Source organism: Phycomyces blakesleeanus (assembly GCF_001638985.1).
Source record: "Phycomyces blakesleeanus NRRL 1555(-) unplaced genomic scaffold PHYBLscaffold_3, whole genome shotgun sequence".
Lineage (NCBI taxonomy): Eukaryota > Fungi > Mucoromycota > Mucoromycetes > Mucorales > Phycomycetaceae > Phycomyces > Phycomyces blakesleeanus.
The window spans coordinates 554,461-575,788 of record NW_017265136.1 but is presented as its reverse complement, the minus strand read 5'-3'; the positions used below and the strand labels follow the sequence as shown (position 1 = coordinate 575,788).

The following is a 21,328-nucleotide window of genomic DNA, read 5'->3' as shown; positions in this document are numbered from 1 at the left end:
CTACTAGTTCTAGTTTCTCATTGTACTGTAGTTTGACGTCTCGAAACTGTAGGCGGCCCATATCCGATCTAGGTCGCCACATTGTCGCTAAACACAAAAGCATAATGGTCTTTTGTTGTAATTTTCCTAAAGGAAGATTCTCGCTTGGTCCCCAAGATTCCAATAACTGTAATACTGGCTGTACATCCCATGTTTCGTTGCTGATATTGGGTAATTTAAATGTTGTTCGTTTCTTTGCTTTGAAGAAGTTTTGGATCAGAGGATGATCTGCCAGTGGAATTTCGGTAGGATGTGTAATGCGATATACGGATCCCAAGGATGACCTTGCTACATTTAGTGTTTGGGGCGACTGATGTTTTATTGATAAAAGGTATCGTACTACTTGCATTGGTTGATATTCTTCTGGTATGACTTCTGGTGTTTGATGTGCACACCACTCAACCCATCTCTTTCATCCACTATCATATATTCTTTGCGTGTTCTGATCCATTTCTGGCAAATTCATTGGATAATCTAGCTGTGATACTAGATGATCTTTCCCTATTGCTGGTTGAGAGGATTGTTGTTCGTTGATGGGCTCTGGTGAGCATTGAAACCTGTTGGATTCGATTTTCCTCTCCCAAAAAAAGGTTTTTGTGTGTAAGTGGACTGTCCTCTACTAAAGAAGTTACCTCCACGGCCTCTTCCTCTGCCTCTATGACCTCCATTGGAGTATCCTCCGGTGGAATATCCTCCTCTCTTGTTACTGACAGCACTCTGGAGGACAGACTCTTCGTATCTTGCTTGTTGGATTTTCTCCATCCACTCCTGATCGAAGGCCATGTCTTTGTCGTTGTCATCTTCATCTTCGAGATATCTTGCTCTTGTGGGGAGCTTGATTGCTCGGATGCTGAGTTCTTTGGCATCTTCGTCCAGCGTTTTTCCACTTGCGAACGCATAGACGGCCAAACGCCTGACTTTTTCGATGAGTTCATCGAAATCGGCTGCGTCTTTGTTACTACTTTGTTGTGATTTAATATACTTGAGGTCGTTGAAGACTTCACTTGCTGCTTTTCCTGCAATTCGAAGTTTGTCGCCATCTTTGTATTTGCCTTGTACAATCTGATGGGCATCCACGGTGTATTTCTTGAGGTCAGGGACGAAAATCTGGTTGATCGCTCCTGACTTTGTCCATTTTCCACCTTCAAATTGGAGGGTGTCTTTTGTGAATCGAATAATGTTCGACTTGAGACCTTTCGCTGAAGGCTCGTCCAAATCTTTGAGGATTTCTTCTGGGAGGTTATCTCCGTCGTAATCTCGTTGTCTCTATTGTGCCTGCTGTCCAAGCTTAATAAGCTCGAGGATTTGTTCGGGTGAAAGTTCATTGATATTCATTTAATCCACGGTGCGCGGCTTGGAAAGATATGAGGAACAAGGGGAATGATAACTTTATTAATTTATATATTTTCAAAAAATAAAAGCGCGGCTCGGAGAGCCTATACCACATCTTTCGTCTTCACTTCGTCAACTTCCCCATTTTGCTTCCTTCGTCTCTATAATTTTGCCTTTTCATCCTCCTTTTACACGTATTAGCCTACTACTCTGTCCCCACACTTTGTGAATTAATCAATCTCTCCTCAGGAATATGACTCTAATTTCTTCAAGAACTACCGCCTGTCTTTGGACAATATAATAATAAAATGCTATTTGATATAAAAAACCTGTATATTCAGTTAATAGCCGTTTGCGTCTTAAACTTAGACTTGAGAATAAAGAATTAATAATTAGTCACAAATACACTATATCAATAGCCAGTTATGCAGAAGATTATAAGGAGTTGTTGTCATTAGATAGTGACGTAATCTTGCTTGATAACTTACTATTTATTATCTTCCTTACGCGTATAATGTCTTTTTCTTTCTTTCATCTACTTATATTTCCAGAGTTTGTTTCCTCCAATCGGTAAATAATGCTTACCCATTATTATTTTTCTTGTAAAGCACAAAAGAATGTTTTTATACGAATATTCTTTACCCTTAGGAACTGGATAGAGTTATTCCATACCAGCAGTATAGTAAGGTGTCATAATATTAATTTGGTCTATACATATGATTACCATAGAATTGGTGCGAATCGAGGCCTACACACTATGCAACTTTCAAAAACAAGTGCCAATATTGCACTTGGCTACTATCAAAACTCTTGGCCGAACAAATTCATCTCAACTTTAAAAAATGTCAGCTCATATGATGGAGTGAATCAAGAGATCGAATGGGAACGCGAGCTTTGCAAAGGATACGCTAAATGGAGATTTGGCAAGGTTAAAGATGTCCATTTTATAAGTATATGAATTGACGCAGTAATAAATTGAATAAGCTCTATAATAGGCTTTTTGTTTGCGAAAGAAAATAAAGTAAAGTAAAAACCAAATTTACATAAAAAAACATTCTGTAAGTCGCATTCTGAGCATGACAAGACAAGAAAGAATCGATGAACAAGTAAGGTTACAAACCAAAGTATAAAATTTCGATAGTAAAATAGCTCATTTTTAGCTGTCAAGTTATCCTTATGATAATACGAATAATATATATATATATATATATAGAAGTAGCGAGTAATAGTAGTATTCTTATAATCAAAACAGAAATATATGATTAGAGCAATATTTGTCGATGTGTATTCTTTGAATATGTATAAAGGATGGTGAATGAAAGGCGCTCACTATACACCAGATACACGTCTATAACATCTTGCTCCACTTACTTATTATCCCCTTCGTATTATTTTTGGAAGGTAAAGAGTCAAAATAACAATAATAATGGTAATAAAAATAAAGATAATGACTAGGTATAATAATTAAGTAAAAAAAAGAAGCAAGTAAACAAGACAAGTAGTTTATGGTTATATAAGTATACACGTATGTTTAATTGTATAAATATAGAGTTATATATATACGTTACTTGGACATCGTTTGATGCTCTTTCAGGGACTAAGAATTCAATCGTACAAATATCCACAATGGAGTCAGTATATTTGTATCTCCAGTTCTTCGTCAATAGTTTGGCAGACTATAGTTTATACTTCCTCTGGCTTTTCTGAGTCCGCAGTACTGTCTGACTTGAGTCTGATTTCACCGTCTGAAGAAAAGTACATTTTTTCAAGTGCATGGGTGTATTTAGCTTATAGAATTATTTTAATGGTATAGTCTGTATACACTAATCGGATTAGTGATAATAGTACACTCAATATGCAAATAAATTATACTACATAAGTCTCCTCTTTAGGCACTGAAAAGTTGTCTCTCCAGCAAGTGAACATACAACCTTGTGTACACCGCCATATTCTACCTTAATTTGTATTGAAGAATTTGTGGTAAACGTTTAAGAAGAATATCAGAACAAATCCTCGTGAAAAAACATATAGAAAAATCAGTTAGTGCGCCGTATAGTTAAGACATGTACATTGACCTCTAAGCCTGACTTTCAAGCGCGAACAAAGCATACTGAGACCAATTAGGAAAAATTTCAACTGAAAGAGATGGAATTGAAGTGACTGTACCATTGGTTTAGAGAAAGGTGTACTCTGAAAACTAAAATATATCTATATTTTATTTAGAAAAACAAAAAGAGTCAGCCATGTATCAATGTCAAGTTTAAACGATGTACTATTCGTTTTCAAATTATTTGTAATAAAAGATGAGCTTCCTAAACGAAAATAAAACAAAAAAATAAAAAGGACAATTGTATACTCGAAAAGAAAGAACCCGGTCTTTTTGATTCTGGACCTTGTGTGCTGTGGTTTGTATATTGTACTTACCCATCAGATAAATAACGATTTATCAGACTAATCAAAGAACACAAATACAATAACCGTCTCCTGCTTTTCTTTAATTGCATATTAGCATAGATTATTCTTAGAAAAAGATATATTGACTATTATGAGGTTGAGAATAGCCTCATATATATATAAAATTTATTAAATGAATTTTGCAGTTGAAATGATGAATAAATCCAAAGACACAGCCAAATATATAAGCGTAGTAATAAGAATGATACCAAGATCATCATATATACATAAAATATTTGACAGTAATTTCAAGTGAAATGTTAATATATGTATATATATATATATATATATATATACATATTGTCAGGGTTGGCAATGCTTATCAGAACCACCGCATCGATTTGGTTTAGTATTCTATCGTTTTATGTACATTAGTAGATCATCAGAAATAAAATCCAGATCAATTTTTATTTCCTAATTACTCTCTTTCGCTTTCTCTTTTCTTTGGATATATGTTTTCGTTCTTTTATACTGCCAATGTTTAATTTCAAGTATCTAAATCAAGAAGCCGTGCAAATGATGAAAATATCAATCAATGTACAATTACTGGATAGTCATTTTAAACCTTGTTTCCTTATTTTACCATTGCAGCCCCATAATACCCTCCGTTTCTCCTTCATCCTCATCCTTCTCCCTTCTCCCTCCTCTTCTCTCATTTTTGTTCGTATATTTATTATTTAAAATATTCCCCTAGAAATCTCTGTAAGGACTAGAACACTACTGTGGACAGTATGAGAATAAAAAGAAAGAAAAGAAAAAACAGCAAAACATAGCGTTTCTAATACTATCTACTAACGACATTATTATCTCCTGTTTGTCATGCTAGAAACTCACGATCTTAAAAGAAGACTGCGTATACTTGAATTCTACTTTACAGAATTAACAAACGTAATATAGATATATATTAATAAAGTAAAAAAAAGTGGAGGGAGGGTAGGAGGGAGGAGATTTCACGTTGGTGGCAAATAAGTTAGTAAATATCATCTATAATTACAATTTATTAGCATCTTCTCGACTTGATATACCTGTAGAAGAGAGAAAGAGGGGGAGGTAGATGGAAGAGGGAGGTGGAGAGAGATAATAATACCTTTGGGTTAGTTGTGCCTATATTTTATTGTTATCACTGTAAAGAAGAAGAGCAGAAATCAATTATATGATTGTATTTGCCTTGGCTTGGCTTGGCTTGGCTTGGCTTGGCTTGTACTGCTTAGTGAGGGAGGGTGTTACTATTTATTTTAAATAATAATAATAATAAGCTCTTTAGAAAAGTATGCTTAGTTTCTTAAAAACAAGAAGTATAGACAGACCTACATAGATAATGAACATAATAAAATTTATTGATTTTCTATTTTTTTTAAAGATAAAAACAAATGTAGCTGATCGTGGTACACTTAGACCTAGTGCTCATTTTTTCAAACTTGTGTCGCACCAAAATTTATTATTAAATACCCACACTTTACACATACACTAATTCCTCCTCTTCTTCATATTCTTCTTATTCTTCATAGCTCTCTTACAGCTGTTGCATATTATTATACTAAATATACGAACAAGAAATAATATAGAAGGAAACTCTTCTCGACACTTTAAATATTTTTAAATACTTCTTGTGATAAACATCTTCTTTAGAAAAATATGGTTATAATAATAAACGTGTTTCAATAAAATAGAGAGAGAGAAAAGAGAAAGAAAAATAGTGGTGATATTGGGTATCAAAATAATAATAAAAAAAAAAGAAAAAAAAAAAGAAAAAACAGGTTAAGAATAATATATGGGGTACTCTACACACAATAAAGTAAATAAAGTACGTAAAGTACAACACACAAAATTACAAAAATTGGGTTGAGAAAAAGAAATGTAAGAGATAAAGAAAACAGAAAAAAAAATATAGAAATAGAAAAATATAAATACTACACAGAGGTGTTTCGAAATTGGCCACTCCAAGAAGAAGAACAATATCAAAGAGAGAGAGAGAGAAAAAAAAATGAAAGAAAGAAGAATATAACAGAGGAGAATAAAGGGAGGAGATGAATAGAAAGAAAAACTGAGGTTGATAGATAGGTAAGTAGGTGAGTAGGTAGGTAAATTGGTAAGGTAAATAAGTAGGTAAATGGGTAGGTAGATAAGGTAGTTGGGGGTGGTGAGTAAGGTGAGTGGGTTGATTATTATGACTTAGTATTCGCTGTCATCTTCGTTCTTCAACTTTTCGATGGGAAACTTTTGGTCAATTTTTCCAATCCAATCAATCATCTCAGCACGTGTAGTGGCCTGTAGTAAGTAGGCATTGTTGCTTGTATACAAGGCAAATAGATTTGTACGCTACAAAGAAAGTTGAAATTTAGTTTTAGTTTTAGAGGCAAAATGGAATGCATGCTTATATATATATCAAAGCTAATTTGAACCGTTTCTAACCAAATGGGTGTATACCTGTACCTTTATCATCCTCTCCAATTCTCGGTTATAATCAATCCTCACAGAAGACACATTGATGATTCCCTGCTCGTTTGTCTCAGATTGGTTGGTATAAATGTAGATATATGGTCTGTAGTTATAACAAGCACAATTACACACAGTTGTTTTAATACCAGGTCAAAGAAGAAGAATTAAACAAGCTTTGGATACAAATGTGGATTCAAAGCAAAGCTTAAATTTTCTATAGTGAAAAATAAATTCTTACCTTCGAATCACGAACCATCGCTTGATCCATGAATCCGTGACTGTATCTTCTGGGCAAAATAGATAACCTTTTTTGGATACGGTATCACTTTTATATCCAAATATAAAAGAAAAGGTATATAATTAATTGTCATAATAAATAAGAGAAAAAAAAGGACTGCTTTAAAACATACGTTTGAGTTACAAGCTTAACTTCTGCTAGAAGTTTTGATGTACTACGAAGATCTTCTCGGCTTTGACCTTCTTGCATACCAGGCACAGGTGGATCTTGGCTGATAACAATCTAAAGAAAGAAAGAGCAAAAAAAAAAACGATAGGTATGTTTTTAGTGACCCATTACTTTACAAATGAAAAAATCGAAGAAAAATATATGTATTCAATTCTAATCCTAATCCTGATTCACTTCCACTTCTTCTTTAAAGTATGCATATATAGATTATTTACCTCTTTATCTGTACCCAGTTTCAATTTCCACAGACCCAGTACTTTTCTAACAAGTGCTGCCTGCGCATCCGTAAACCCGTCATCAGATACTCTTGGGCTGGTGGTATTAGGGGATTTGGGTGAACTGGTAAGGGTTGTTGTTGTTGTGGTAGATTCGCACAGTGCTCTCAAGCCAACAACTTGTCTTGTGAAATCAACCTGGTGCTTCCAGGACAGACGATCCTGGATCTGGCGGTAATCATTCACCAGCGATACACCTCGCGGCCGCCAGGAACCTAGATACTCTTCGCCGCGAACATACTTTGCGGCCGTGTTCAGGCGCCAGAGCTGGCTCAGACGGCGGGTCATGGGTGGCCGCAGATTGACGATGAATATGCCACTGCATTTGGAAAGCTGCTTGCTGGAATCCAGAAGCTTGTACAGAATCGACTTGCTGGTCGACGCATCGCGCGCACGGATCTGAACAGCAATGTCCATGTTGAACTGGACTGGCTTGGCGCACTTCTTGGCCTCGACCTCCCACTTGAGGTTCAGGAGGATGCGGTTGTCAGAAGCCGTTATCCGGTTCAGGAACAGGCAGTCGTGCTGCGAACTGTCCCAGGCACCCAGAGCTCTGAGTTTGCTTGTGCCGTCGTTGTTGTAAGACACTTCCTGTGGAGACTGCAGGCGGATCTGGATGTCTTCGTGTGTGGGCGAGTCGACGATGCGACCTTTTGAGTCCAGGAGACGGACCTGACCAATAGACGCTGTGGTGACTCGGTTCCACTCGAACTGTCTTCCAGAAGTGTGCGACAAGGTTATATAGATTCTGCGCTGGAGTCCCTGACGAAGCAAGAACACTCCGCGATCAAGACTGTTCTGCGCCGTCACATTTACTGGATTGTATTCTCCGTCTAAAGCCAGTTCGCCAACTTCGATCCAGGCAACGATATCGTGGCGCTCGGCAGCCAAGAGCTCTTCTTCTGAACGTCTCTCTAGGTTTGTTGGAGTCGTGTTGGCATTGGCATTCGAGTTTGCATTTGCGGGATCACTTCCGATGGATCTAAAGTGGTGCTGCTGCTGGACCTGCTGACTAGCTGCTAACAAATCTGCCAGGCGAGGCTTCTCTCGCTGATCATCCCACCGCTCATGCTGCGAAAGAACACGCGACTGTGCAAGACCGTATACTTCAAACTGGATCATTCCGTGCAAGAGGACATCGAGCACTTTACGTGTCACAAGAAGCGACAGGGTCTCGGAGTGGTCCAAACTGATAGGCTCATTTTCAAACTCTCCAATCGGCTCGGTAGCAAAAATCTTTTCGTTGGTCGAGTGTGCCATGATACTGCCAAACGACGAGAGGCGGAACTGGACATGCACCTTTGTAAACTCTGATTCGCTTAGGCCGGTCATCTCGATAAGGCGAACTTCAAACAAGAGCTGGTGTCCTGCCCTGAGAATGATGTTGTGGTTAAGCGTATTGGCATTAGTGTTGTTGGTGGTTGACTTTTCGGACTCATCCGACTCATCTGATGATGAGAAGGGCTGTCTTGCGTCCGGACCACGAATTGCGGCTGAACATGCGATGTAAGACACGGCGATCCGCAACTTTCCTTTCACCTGGCCAGTTGAGCGGCAGATGATATCGACGTTGCTTTCAAAGGTCTGCTGAAGGGTTAGGTTGCGCATCGAGATGGCTGCACTTCCCAAGAAAGTGTATTTTGGACAAGGGTTCTCGAAAAATGGATCTTCAAAATTAAAGTGGGAGCGATAGAGAGGTTTGTCGATAACGTTGTACAGGTTTCGCATCTTGTGGAGTCGCATCTTGAGTTTCTCGAGAGACCAGACATAGACAGCCTGGTTCTTTCGGTCGATCACACGTACGCCAATACATGGCTTGGGTGTAGAGATCAGGGTGGTGTCTTCGTCTGTTTCGAATTGCTGTAATGCAGACGTGGTCTCCCAGGCCGAAAGTGGATTGGAGAACTGGCCATCTTCAATGATAGCAAACTGGTAAAGCACATCTTTTCCGAGCTCCTTTGAAATTATATTGGCTTCTTTCAACATAACCGCGTTGGTCAGTACTGATTCTGCCATGGCCACATTCCGTAGCTTCTTCCATCGGTCGAGAACCCTGCGAAGCAGTTCGAGTTGAGCATCTGTGTAGACGCAGAGATTCAGTTCTGACATTTGAGAAAACTGGCGAGACATGCGATGGATCTCGGCTTCAAAGTGACGCTTCTGGTGGTCGAGTTCCTTTTGCATCTTTTCTTTCTCGAGCTTGAGCTTCTCTTCTCTGTCTGTCTGGACAAATGTGTTTTCGGTGCAGACGCTCTCGAGACCGTCTTCAATGACGGTGCCGGCAATCGAGTTGCGCAAGGATCCACGAGAAGAAGAAACATCGTCGTCGTTTTCGTTTCTGCTCTCGGATCGGATTCGGCGCAGGTTGCGGACACGGGTGATGTCGTCAAAGAGCTTTTCGAGTTCTTCGTCCTTGAGGCCACCAAAGTTTGATTCGGTTGCATAGTAGTTCAGAACAGCTTCACGGCGGGCGTAGTTCCAGTCCATGACTTCGGTACTGGGCATCATCATGCTCTCTGTGGGCGAGTCGGGTCGATCGAACTCATCGACCGAGCCAGATGTGCTCATGGACTTTTCGGCGGCCACCTTTTGCAGATCTCGCTCTCGGCGGACTTCTTCGGGGTGATTAAAACGGAAGATGTGGTAGTCACCCAGGATGATGCGGTACCCGCTTCTCAGCCGCCGTGCTTCTGAGATTCGGACACCGTTAACCATTGTCATGGCCTCGCCATTAGGGTGTACAGTAACGACCCCGTCGTCGTTTTCGAACCAGCAATGCTCTTCGAGGATATTCGAGCCACTCAGTCTGATGTCGGCCTGGACTTGACTACCGTGCTGGCCGACCCGGGTCTTGCCTTGCTTGATTTGGTACATCAGGCACTCTGACATGAGCGGGTCTTCGTTGAGGTTGACAAGATGGGGGATCTTCTTGGGCGTATAGACACCGACATTGTTCTTGTGGACAGCGATACCGAATTCAGCCAGAGCCTTTTCACGCTCTATCTGTATTTCTTCGGTCTTCTTGAGTTTTTCTTCCCAGGTCTCATTAAGATTGGCAAGCAGTTTTTCTGAGCTCTGGAGCTGTTCGACAATTTCTTCCTTGGTCATCTTTTTCCGGTTGCCCTGACTGTCCAATATCTCAAACTCGGTTGGTTTCTTTTGTGTACCCGATGCTGGTGACGCCGACGCCGCTGCTGCTGCCGACGCCGCTGCCGCCGCTGCTGCTGCCGCTGCTGCTGGCCCACCTTTGGCCGCTCCTTTTGCGCCTGCCTTTGACCCAGAGCGAGTGGTCGCTGGTGTTCCTGGCCTACTTCCACTACTTGTGCTTTTGTAGACACTGGATGCTGTCAACTGCTCGACTTCCTCTGGTGCATAGGTGCGCAGTCTGTCTCGAAGAACCTCGAGTTCGTCTTTGAGATCACGAATCAGTTTAGCGTTTGGATCTTCATTGACTACAGCTTTGTTCTTGATCTTCTTGGCTTGATCTGCGTATCGAAGAGTACTGAGGGTTTCGTCGTAATCTGCTGGTGAAATTGCGGCAATCATTGCAGTTTTGGAGTTACCACCAAGTGAATCTTTGAGTAGCCATGTCAAGATCTTTGTTGTTAAGAGAAAGAAATAATGTAAGTACAAGTGTAGGTTAATGTATTTTTTTTTAACTTACAGAATCACGATAGGGAATAAAGACTTCTTTTTTGTTTTTTCCTTTCTTGCCTTCTTGCATGGCCTGCTCAGCAAGACCAGCGATGACTTTACCGAGAGTTGTGAGAGACTTGTTGATACTGGCACCTTCTTTGAGACGAGTACCAGTTGCACCTGTACTATTGGCACGTTCACTACCTGCCAGATCGACCAAACTATATAATAGTAACATTGTGTTTTACAAGCCCATATACACACACATAATAAAATGATGTTATTATTAATATAGTTCTTTTATAGATATAGATATAGATATATATAGGTTGCTTGTGCTACCAATAATTGCAGTAGACAGCAACAGCAGGATTTATAAATTATGTATCTGTATTAACTTGCCTGATTCTGGCTACTTTCTCAGTTTCGAGTTTTGTTAGTTCGTCAAGTAATTTCTGTGTAAGAAAAATGGTGAAGACTGCATGGGAACGTGAAGAGGTTTCGTTCATGTTTGTTGCAGCAACAGTTCTTGCCTGTATGGATATGTGAGTACAAGGTTTTTTTAAATAAAATAAAAATAGGAGGATAAAAATAATATAAAAAGCTATATACACACATACAAGAGCTAATCTCTATATAATTCTTTTACCTTGTTTCCTTCGTCCATTAGATGGTTGAGATCATCGTATGATTTGACTACGAGTCTGGAAAGATCTTCTACATAAGGACCCAAGCTTGGATGTTCACGCACTTTGAGATTTCCAGTGTTGCTTGGATTTAGTAAATCGCGGACCTTTTCGTTGTAGATTTCGATGTAGGAGACTTCTACTTGTTGTGTAAGATTTGGATTTGGATTCCTTGCTATTCGGTTGAAGAGTTCGACACAAGTGAGTGGGGTAATACCCTTGTCTTCACCATAACCCATCTATGTTTATAAAGACAAAAGATTAGATACTGTTTTCCTATGTGTATTTTTCAAAGCAAAAACAAAATAGAATAATAATCACCATTGAATAAGATTTTCCTGAACCAGTTTGACCATCTAATAATCATAATTATAACCATTAATTCGTAAATAAATCTGCGCATATTCTTTTCTTTTGTCCTTAATCCATTTGGATGATAATTTGATCTTATTTGATATGAAAATAAAAGACAATAAAAAAAATAACATATATATATATGTCTATATATATTCTTACAGGCAAAAATACAACAATTGTAACCATCAAACGCGTGGTTGAGTAAGTCTTCACCAAGATCATTGTAGACCACCTTTTGATCGGCGTAAGTTGGATCGTTTTTGTCAGCAGACCAATAGGATTTGTCGAATGTGAAAGCTTTGATGTCCTCGCCTTCTTTGCCAGGTGGTTTGCGAATAATCGTCTGGTTTCCCTCCATGCGAACAAGGCTCTCAGCCCCACGTGCGATTTCTGAATAGAAATAAAAAAAAAGGTTTGATGTTATTTGCCTATTCTTTTAGTATTGTGTTTTAATTTACCTCTTGCATTAAGAGGACGACATCGCACGACGACCTTGATGTTGCCTCCGCTCATTGTCCAGGATGAGTTGAATGTGAAGAAGAAGTGAAATTGTTTGTTGTGTCGATCTAGAGATGGATGGATGGAATCGATTGATGTTAGTAATCCGTCAGTTGCTTACTTTTTTATTTTTTGATTTATCTATTAGTTTTTCTGTGTGTGTGTTTGTCTTTACCAAGAAAATATGATGGTTGTTCTTATTCTTAGAGAGAGAGAAAAGAAAGTAAATGTCAAAATAATGTGGGCGTCTCTTTTCTTCTTTCTTCTTCGTTCTCTTGTATTGTGGAATGTGGATGTGCAATAGTTGATGAGGTGTATTTCGTATACCCAAACACTAGAAAACACACTGCACTATACTATTTTATGCTATACTTGAGTATAGATTTCTTTTTTTTTTATTTGCTGGTGAATAACTACAGGCGTATTGACTGTAAACTCAGCAAGACAACAAATATAATATATATATATATATATTATATATATATATATTATATATTATATATAAATATAATAAAAACTAAGAGAGAAAGAGAAAGAGAGAGAGAGAGAGAAAGGTATATTTTAAGAGGAAAGAAGAAGAAGATGAAGAAGAAGATGAAATGATAGGAAATGAGAGGAAATAATTTTTTGAATAATTTTTTTTATTATTTTTAGTTAAAGAGGGGATTGGCCCGGAATACAAGGACGGAAGGGGAGCGAGGAAAGCCGGGCAAAATGCTGTTGTGTGTGATGAGTGAGGTAGCTTGGAGACAAATATAAAAGAATACAAAAATAGACGGAGCCCAAAAAGAGGTCTTTTTTTTTATGTATATTTTTATTTTTGTTATTTTTTATTACTATTATTATTTATACATATAAAAAGAAAGTTACAGATACACACACACACATAGACATAGACACAATTGTATGTAAGTATTTATGTATGTATGCAATTATGTATGTACATGTATATATATATATTTATACAGGCAAACCAGTCAGTCAGCAAGTCAGCCAGTCAGTCAGTAAGTCAGTCAGTCAGGCACGCAGACAAATAAGCATACTAGACTATCAAGCAATCAATCAACTAAGCAACTAAGCAATCAGGAAATCAATTAATGAAATAGCCAAGTAAATGAATTCAATTCAAATAAGTAAATAATAATAATAATAAAGTCAGTAAGCCTGATGTGAAATAATAACCAATCCCCATGGTTACTTGTGCTTTTGAAAAAGGAAAAAGGAAGAACAGCAAGCATTACACAGTTTTGGGTTTTGGATCTCCTCAGTTTCAAATGGAAACTTATATAATCTACACTAATACCTTATTTTATATTCAAAAAAAATTAACTCATCCCAGTCTTGACTTGAAAATGCTTTATGTCTGTAGTTTAGAATCCAGGGCTGTACATGAATTCCCCATCAGAATTCACTCAGGAACATTTTATGTACAACCCGCCTGTCTTTCTCTCTCTCTCTCTATCTCTATCTAGCTATCAGCCAATATCTTTATTCCTTACTTCTTTCCAGATCTCCTTACTTGATACACAGATCAACCAAAGACAACCAAAGGCAACCAAGACGACATATTTACCCATCAATACTTCTTTTAACGATATTTTAATCAAGACATTGGCAATAGAATGCATTAGATCGTTATATAATCGATGTATTATAAGATACACACCAGATACATTACTATTCGGTTCACAGTAACCAAGTTTCTATCTGCTCATAAACTAGATCAAGGAGTACAATATAAATACAAATAAGCAAATAGGGGGGGTGAATTGAGGGTATATCTATTGGAATACCTTGTTTCTTTGCATGGATTGGAATGCTTTTGCCTGCTTTCTTGCCTGCCTGCCTGCCTGCCTGCCTATCTACCTACCTACCGACCTACCTAATTATCTTCTTGTCTTTCTGTCTGTCTAAGCACACACACACACACACACATATATATATATATATATATATAGAATCAAGCTATATAAACCCTTTTGTTTCTTCGATTACAATCATTCTCCTTTTTCTCCTTCATTCATTTTCTTGTAAAAAAAACCTATTTATATTAATACTTTTTGTCATTATCATTAATCATTAAACCTATTAAATCATTATGCGCTTCAATACCATTTTCATTGCTACCGTTGCTTGCCTGGTTGCCACTGGCTCGTTTGTCAAGGCAACAGAAGACGATCTTCTTGGAGACCACCAAGTAGATGGTCTGGACTTGGATCCTTCGGCCGTCGACTTACAACCTGCCGGGCTTGACTTGGATCACTCAGAAGCCGACTTGGAACCTGCCGGGCTTGATCTGGACCATTCGGATATTGACTTGCAACCTGCCGGACTCGACCTGGATCATTCGGATGTTGACTTGCAACCTGCCGGATTCGACCTGGATCACTCAGATGTTGACTTGCATCCTACGCTCGATAACCCATTGGATATCGAGAGACGTTCGATTGGTTCCACAGGATCCGGTATTGGTTCTGGTCTCCAGTCTGCAAAGTCACAGCAGCAAGCCAAGGGTCTTGCCGCACTCAGAAAAACTCCGGGTGGTAAAGGGTCTTCTGCTGCAGCTATCAAGGGATACATGCGTCTTAACTCTGCAAAGTACAAACTCAAGAAGGCCACCGACTTTTCTTAGATTATATTCGAATAGAATAGAATATAATTTTTTTATTTTATTTCATTTCATTTATTTTATTTTTGTATCGAAACATAAACATATCAAGGCTTCTATTTCATATCTTTCACATACACATTTCTATTAATTTTTTATTTTTTATTTTTTATAATAATAATATAACGATATTAATAAAAAAAAAAGGGTCGTCATCATACTAAAGAAGCAGAAGAAGAAGACAGACAGACAAAAGGGGTGGGGGGCTAAGATATACATTTGTACACTCCTTATTAGCAGGCAATGTGTATATAAGTGAACAATAGTGAAAGAAGGAAATAAATAAATAAATAAATAAATAAAGAAACAACCACTTTCACTTGCACTGTACCATATACGATACAGTACAACACAGTGCAATACAATGCAAAACAATGCAATAGAGTATGATAATTCTTTAGAAGGAAATCTCCTTGGAATTTGTACAAAGAAAAGGGCCGATCAACTTACAACCTACCACCACTTCATTTCTGAGTTCTGTTCTGTACACAAGAAAAGAAGGCCTGATTTGCGATGAACCAAAAGAGAAAAAAAAACAGAATAGGTTTTGAGATATCAGGCCATTTGAACGATGTCTTCTTAATCTTACATACATACATATATATATATACACTAAAGGTGATATTTCTTGTTAAACATATTACCTTTACAAAGTAGTCTTCTTCCTCTTCCTCTTTGTTTTCTATTTCTATTTAAGTGAGCAGAGCTTACCTTCTCATTTGACTTGAAAAAAAAAGTAAAAATCAAAACAAATACACCAAAAAAGAAAACAATGTATAGTGTGTATCAACCTAAAGATTGAAATAACTGACTGTCAATCATATGAAATTGTATAAATATCTTTTCTGTCTGTCTGTAAATGTCGATTTGTTTCATCCAACCTTCTGGTGTAATTTTTTACCGCACTTCATCCTTATTTTGGTAGAGGATTCTGAATTTCTATTGGAAGGTCAATCAGTTTTTTGTGTGTGTGTGTGTAGAGATAAAAGAAAAGAAAAAATGTAAGGGAATTTTGTACCCGCGGTTGCTAAATTTGGGTGAGGTTTTTCCGAAAAGCTATAATCACTGTGTGTTTGCTCGTAGTTCATGACAACCATTTCACACTCCGTGCTACCAGCAGGTGAGATGCAAGGCTGGCAACGCTTTTATAAGCCAATTATAGCTTCAACAGCTATCTCATTAGTTTCACTTTTTTCTGTGAGTGGGAAGATGTGTGTTATGGATCAATTTCTTTTCTTTCTCTTTCTTTATATTACTTTTGCTTTTATAAAGTCATATACATATACATATATATATATTGGATACAGCAGAAAATAGCCTATGTATTACTGTTGAAATCTATTGATATACTAGATATTTTTAGTGAAAATATTTTTGAATTAATTCATAATTATAAATATGTTTGGTGTGAAGAGACTGATAAAAAAAAAGCTTAAATTTGAAGGACGCACGCGCGCGCTTGTGTGTGTGTGTGTGGAATCCACAAGGTGTTATTTGCACCTCTACTCAGATTTGTAACCAAGCAACCAAACCTACTCTAGAGTTCTCGCTCAAAACTATTAATCGAATATTATCATTTATTACTATAGCAATAAAAGGACAAACCCTTTACATAAATACATAGATACATACATATATATATATATATATCCGGTTATATACTCATTAGATACTATATAGTCTCTTTATTAAGACGAATAACATTTATACTCAGGTTCATAAACATCTTTATACCCGTCCAATATTCATCCGTTTCGTTCGTCCAAAGATTGATCTTAAATTCTACCCCAAAAAGAAAATGTTTCAAATTTATGTCACACAGAATACTGAATATTTAGGCAATATTCGAACACTGAGGCCAAAGAGGTGAAGGGGATGAAGATTTGAAACCCTAAGATCCGATCTTCAGTTTTGACAAAGACATTATCTCATTCAATGTATTTGGGTGGTTCTCATCTGTCCTTATTATGCAGCTACTCAGTTGTTCCTTCTCATTTTCACCCCTTCTCTCACTTTCTTCTCCCATATATACCAGATTACCAGATTACCGGATTTTCCTTTCCTTCCTTCCTTCCTTCCTTTTATATTATTGTATCACATTCACATTCACATTCACATTCACATTCACATATCCTTATCATCCTCCTCTCCTTATACATACCTCTTCTTTCTATTAAAAGCATCTTATATTTTATACTTTGTAAATCTTTAGAATATGTTTCTTGTACATCTGTTTTGTCCAAAACTTAACTCTTCCTTTCACCCTATCATTATACCACTTTATATTCTTTTCCCTATATATATATATATATTGCTCTTATCAAGTAACTATATTAATTAGTTTTATCCTCATTATATATGTTAAATCCAAATACTATATTTTGGTAAATATATCCATATTTAGGCTTTAAAGAAGTCTAACGCCCTATACATGCACAACGTTCAAAAAAGAAGAAGGAAAGAAGAAAAAGTTATTATTATCGCTGTTGTAACTATTGCAGTAGCATGCGTATTCTAATGAGCGATAGTATGCAAAATAAAGACTAATATATACTAAAATTAACAGTAACAACAAGCTAATATAATGCCAAGATACCGTCTCCGTAGCTTTGGCAAAGTGAAGAACATATAAATGAATGCAAAGCCTATCATAGAAATGTTCCTGGATTTCTGTCTTCCCAGCGTTATTAGTCTATGCATTCTTGGGTTAGAAGGAGGGGCTTTTTTTTTAGAAACTAAAGCCTAGAGTTTTTAGACAATACCATGAGCACACTGGAAAACACTTTAAAGTCAACATTAAACATAACTTTTGTATAAAGCTTTTCGTTTGAAATTTATACTTATTCCTGGTATATAATAGCACAGTATAAAGTCTATTTCCTTGAATTAGGACAATAGAAAAATAAAAGGGGGTTTTAGAGAGGCTCCGTGTCCGCGAGAAAAGTGTCCGGTTTGAGCAATCATAATTTCCAGAGAAATTTTGTACACAATAGAAACATAATCATCATTGAGTAAATGTTTCTTACAAGTTGATGGGATATTTATTTTTGGGAGAGAAGCGTTGTGTTTAGATAACCATTGCCATTGTTATTATTACTGTTTTTATTCGTTCTTTATAGGTCTTTTTTATATTTTTTTTTGGCTCATTTTTCTTTCATTATTTTAGGTGTTGCTCACGAGAGGAAGATGTTTAAATTAAAAAATAAGAAGTGTGAGAACGGAACCGATGACTGTCAGGTATCTAATAGTGAAGAGGATGTATTCTGTCAAGCCAAAAGAGGGTGGTCAAGTATGAACAAAAGCAGTACATGAAAAGGTGCAATTGAGATTTAATAGAAAAATTGTTCCCGATTGACAGACAATACAAATATTTTAAAAGAGTACAAAAATATGGTAAAGCAGCAGTGAGTCCAGCCAAGTGAAGAGGTGAAGGATTTTTAAAGATATAAAAAAGAAAGAGAATAATGATCGATGTAACTTTTATGAAGGAATGTTGACGAAATTATTTTCTAGCCAAAAAGAAAAAGACTGCGAGAGAAATGAATGTCAAGTGGGTGCCTATTTTCTGTAGAGACTGGTACTTTCTATAGCCATAGTGGAGGCTTTGAGAATGCTAATGATTGAACCACAAAAGATTCAGGATTATTACATCCCCGAAGAAGGTTCAACTTATCATGCTACCATTTTCGTTACTTAGTTGTCCTTAGGACTATATGCTTTTTTTTGTCTGATAGGTCGGGTACGTTCCTTGTTAGCTTCCACTGTGAATTTTTTTTTAACAAAATCAAGACAGTAGAAAAAGGTAATAATAAAACAACAGCCAACAGTATTATTATTAGAGACAAACTTAATGGTATATTGTGGGTGGGTTATATAGTGGAATTATAAGTTCAGCGACAAGAAAATGAATATCGGTAGAAGGACAATCTTAAGAAAGAACAAATTAAAGAGAGCTAGTAAACTACTTTGGGTCATTTTTTACAGACACACCACCACTTCAAAGCTGATTTCAGTGAGCGATATCAAAAGAAATCCCGCCGTGCTATAGTAAACTGAATGAACGCCTCATTAGAAAATATACCGTGTCTATCTTACCATGGAACAGAAGTATAATAAGACAACTCTCAAGTGTAATATAGTAGTACCAAAAAACATTATCAATAGAATTTTTAAAGACAAATGTAAAACCAAAATCAAAACGAGACAAAAACATAAAGATAATATCAAAGTCAAATGAGATCAAAATTTATTGTTCAAAGATTTTTATAAGGGGAATATAAGTTAAGTTAAATTAAATTAAGTATACTAAGATATTCCAGGCCATGCTAGTCCAGTCGAGTCCAGTCGGTTCCAGTCAAGTCCAGTCGGTTTTTTTTTCTTGGTCCATTTGATTTTTCTTTTGATCTTTTTTTTTGTCCGTTTTCTTTTGATCTTTTTTTTTGTCCGTTTTTTTTCTTCTTTTTTTTGTCCAGTCAATATAAGCTAAGAGTGATAGGAGGAGGATTTTGGTATTGAAAAATAATAAAGGGGATAATTTGGACTTTTTGTTTTTTTTCTTGTTTTTTTTATTCTTTTTTTGATTCTTTTTTTTTTTGTCCAGTCAATTTCACGAAATAATAATGAGGATGATTTTGATATTGAAAAGAATAAAAAAGATAATTTGGACTTTTTTTTTTTGATTTTTTTTTGTCCGAACACAGCACACTTAGTAAAGGGGATAATTTGGACTTTTTGATTTTGATTTTTGATTTTGATTTTTTTTTGATTTTTTTTTACTTCTTTTTTTTTGTCCAGTCAATTTCACATAATAGTAATAAGAGAAGGGGGTTTTGGTATTGCTCTTTTTGCTCTTTCTGTTTTTTTTTGAGCTTCTTTTTTTGAGCATTTTTTTTGTTTTTTGTTTTTTGTTTTTGATCAAAGACTTCATTTGCTTTGTATGTATATATGTAAAAAGGGATTTCATACCTTGTCCTGATCCAGAGTCTTGTTCCAGTTCGCAGCTTTGCTTCAATCCAGGTCCAGGTTCCAATGCAGTGTTCTTCCGGTTTGTTCATCTTTTTTTTTTTGCTTTTTTTATTTGTTTTTTTTGTTTTTTTTTTGCTTTTTTTTTGCTTTTTTTTTTGCTTTTTTTTTGCTTTTTTTTGTTTTGTTTTTTTTTTTTGCTTTTTTTGCTTTTTTTTTTGAGAGAGAGGAGGGCTTAGTATATGCCTGTGTGATTTTTGGACAGGACTTAGTATAGGCCTCAGGGTCGGATTTCTTTTGATCCTTTTGGAGTGGAGGACTTAATGTGCCTGATCATTTCTGATAGGTTTTGGTCTACGCCTCGGTTTTTGGATTTGATCCTTTAGGAGTGGAGGACTTAGTATATGCCTCGAGTTCGGATTTCTTTTGATCCTTTTGGAGAGGAGGACTTAGTATATGCCTGTTTTTTTTACAGGACTTAGTATAGGCCTCGGATTTGGTTTTTGGTTTTTGGTTTTTCTTTTGGAACTTGCTTTTGGAACTTTGCATTGGACCCCTTCTTGGAAATCGACTTGGCCTTGAGACTTGGAGGTACAACCCAGATTTTGGACTTTGATAGAAATGCGCCTCTACTTTTTTATGTATATATGTATGTATATAAGTGTGTATATGTATGTTTGTATGTCTATGACTATGACTATGACTATGACTATGTGTATGTGTATGTGTGTGTGTGTATGTGTGTGTGTGTGTGTGTGTGTGTGTGTGTGTGTATGTGTGTGTGTGTGTGTGTGTGTAAGAAAGAAATAGAAAAATAGAAATTGTGTGTGTTTGTGTGTGTATGTATTTGTCTACTTCTCTAATTGTGTACTTCTCTATTTGTTTGTATATGTTTGTGTGCTAGGACTAGTACTAGAACAGTACTTGGACAGTTTTTGGACATTTGGACTTTGACTTGGACAAGACTTGGAATTGGATTTGGACTTGGACTTGGACATAGCAATGGACCTTGGCTTGACTATTTTGGAGATTGTACTAGTGACTATGGGGTTTGATCTGAGATAGAGAGATAATTGTGAGCACAATTTTTTCTGGTCAATATTGTTCTGGTTGTTTTTCTTTTCTTTTTTTTCTTTTTTTTTGTATCTTTTCATTTTCTTTTTATATATTTTTTTCTCTTTTTCTTCTTTTCTTTTTTGACTATCTATCTTGATTTGGCTTTGAATCTTGACAGTGACCTTGAGGGTCTCTGAAAAGCCTTTTTTTTCTCTGGTGCGCATTTGGAGCCTGTGTTGTAGTAATACAAAAAATGATTAGTCTATGTCTTGAGATAGTTCACCCTTTTTTACGGTACTTACATTAGCCTTTCTTGTGGGCCGCATTGATGTTTGCTCTGGCGCATACTTTGGCCTCTCTTGTAGGATAGTTAGCCATTTTTGCTGGCACATACTGTGGTCTTTCTTGTGGGCTAGTTGGCCCTTTTTGCTGGCACATACTGTGGCCTTTCTTGTGGGGC

General features: G+C 36.7%; 5 protein-coding genes across 5 annotated transcripts; 1 reads left to right on the top strand and 4 right to left on the bottom strand.

The window, feature by feature from the left end:
• Positions 1 to 540: 540 nt before the first annotated feature.
• PHYBLDRAFT_163428 (hypothetical protein) lies at positions 541 to 1,960 on the bottom strand (the record flags this gene model as incomplete). Its single annotated transcript, XM_018434799.1, has 3 exons — positions 541 to 1,305; positions 1,630 to 1,741; positions 1,911 to 1,960. 3 exons carry the CDS (start codon positions 1,958 to 1,960, stop codon positions 541 to 543), a joined length of 927 nt encoding a protein of 308 aa, XP_018296351.1.
• Positions 1,961 to 3,054: 1,094 nt separating this feature from the next.
• PHYBLDRAFT_163427 (hypothetical protein) lies at positions 3,055 to 3,875 on the bottom strand (the record flags this gene model as incomplete). The annotated part of the gene is made up of 3 exons (XM_018434798.1): positions 3,055 to 3,158; positions 3,441 to 3,568; positions 3,796 to 3,875. 3 exons carry the CDS (start codon positions 3,873 to 3,875, stop codon positions 3,055 to 3,057), a joined length of 312 nt encoding a protein of 103 aa, XP_018296350.1.
• Positions 3,876 to 5,997: 2,122 nt separating this feature from the next.
• On the bottom strand, positions 5,998 to 12,197 carry PHYBLDRAFT_154358 (hypothetical protein; the record flags this gene model as incomplete). The annotated part of the gene is made up of 14 exons (XM_018433316.1): positions 5,998 to 6,144; positions 6,259 to 6,367; positions 6,503 to 6,589; positions 6,675 to 6,784; positions 6,946 to 7,069; positions 7,106 to 10,312; positions 10,358 to 10,602; positions 10,670 to 10,862; positions 10,904 to 10,938; positions 11,040 to 11,174; positions 11,291 to 11,566; positions 11,649 to 11,683; positions 11,844 to 12,074; positions 12,143 to 12,197. The coding sequence occupies 14 exons, from the start codon at positions 12,195 to 12,197 to the stop codon at positions 5,998 to 6,000; spliced, it is 4,989 nt and encodes a 1,662-aa protein (XP_018296349.1).
• Positions 12,198 to 14,280: 2,083 nt separating this feature from the next.
• Positions 14,281 to 14,814, top strand: PHYBLDRAFT_69753 (hypothetical protein; the record flags this gene model as incomplete). The annotated part of the gene is made up of 1 exon (XM_018442158.1): positions 14,281 to 14,814. The coding sequence occupies one exon, from the start codon at positions 14,281 to 14,283 to the stop codon at positions 14,812 to 14,814; it is 534 nt and encodes a 177-aa protein (XP_018296348.1).
• Positions 14,815 to 20,166: 5,352 nt separating this feature from the next.
• On the bottom strand, positions 20,167 to 21,214 carry PHYBLDRAFT_163423 (hypothetical protein; the record flags this gene model as incomplete). The annotated part of the gene is made up of 3 exons (XM_018434797.1): positions 20,167 to 20,441; positions 21,014 to 21,099; positions 21,171 to 21,214. 3 exons carry the CDS (start codon positions 21,212 to 21,214, stop codon positions 20,167 to 20,169), a joined length of 405 nt encoding a protein of 134 aa, XP_018296347.1.
• Positions 21,215 to 21,328: the final 114 nt, after the last annotated feature.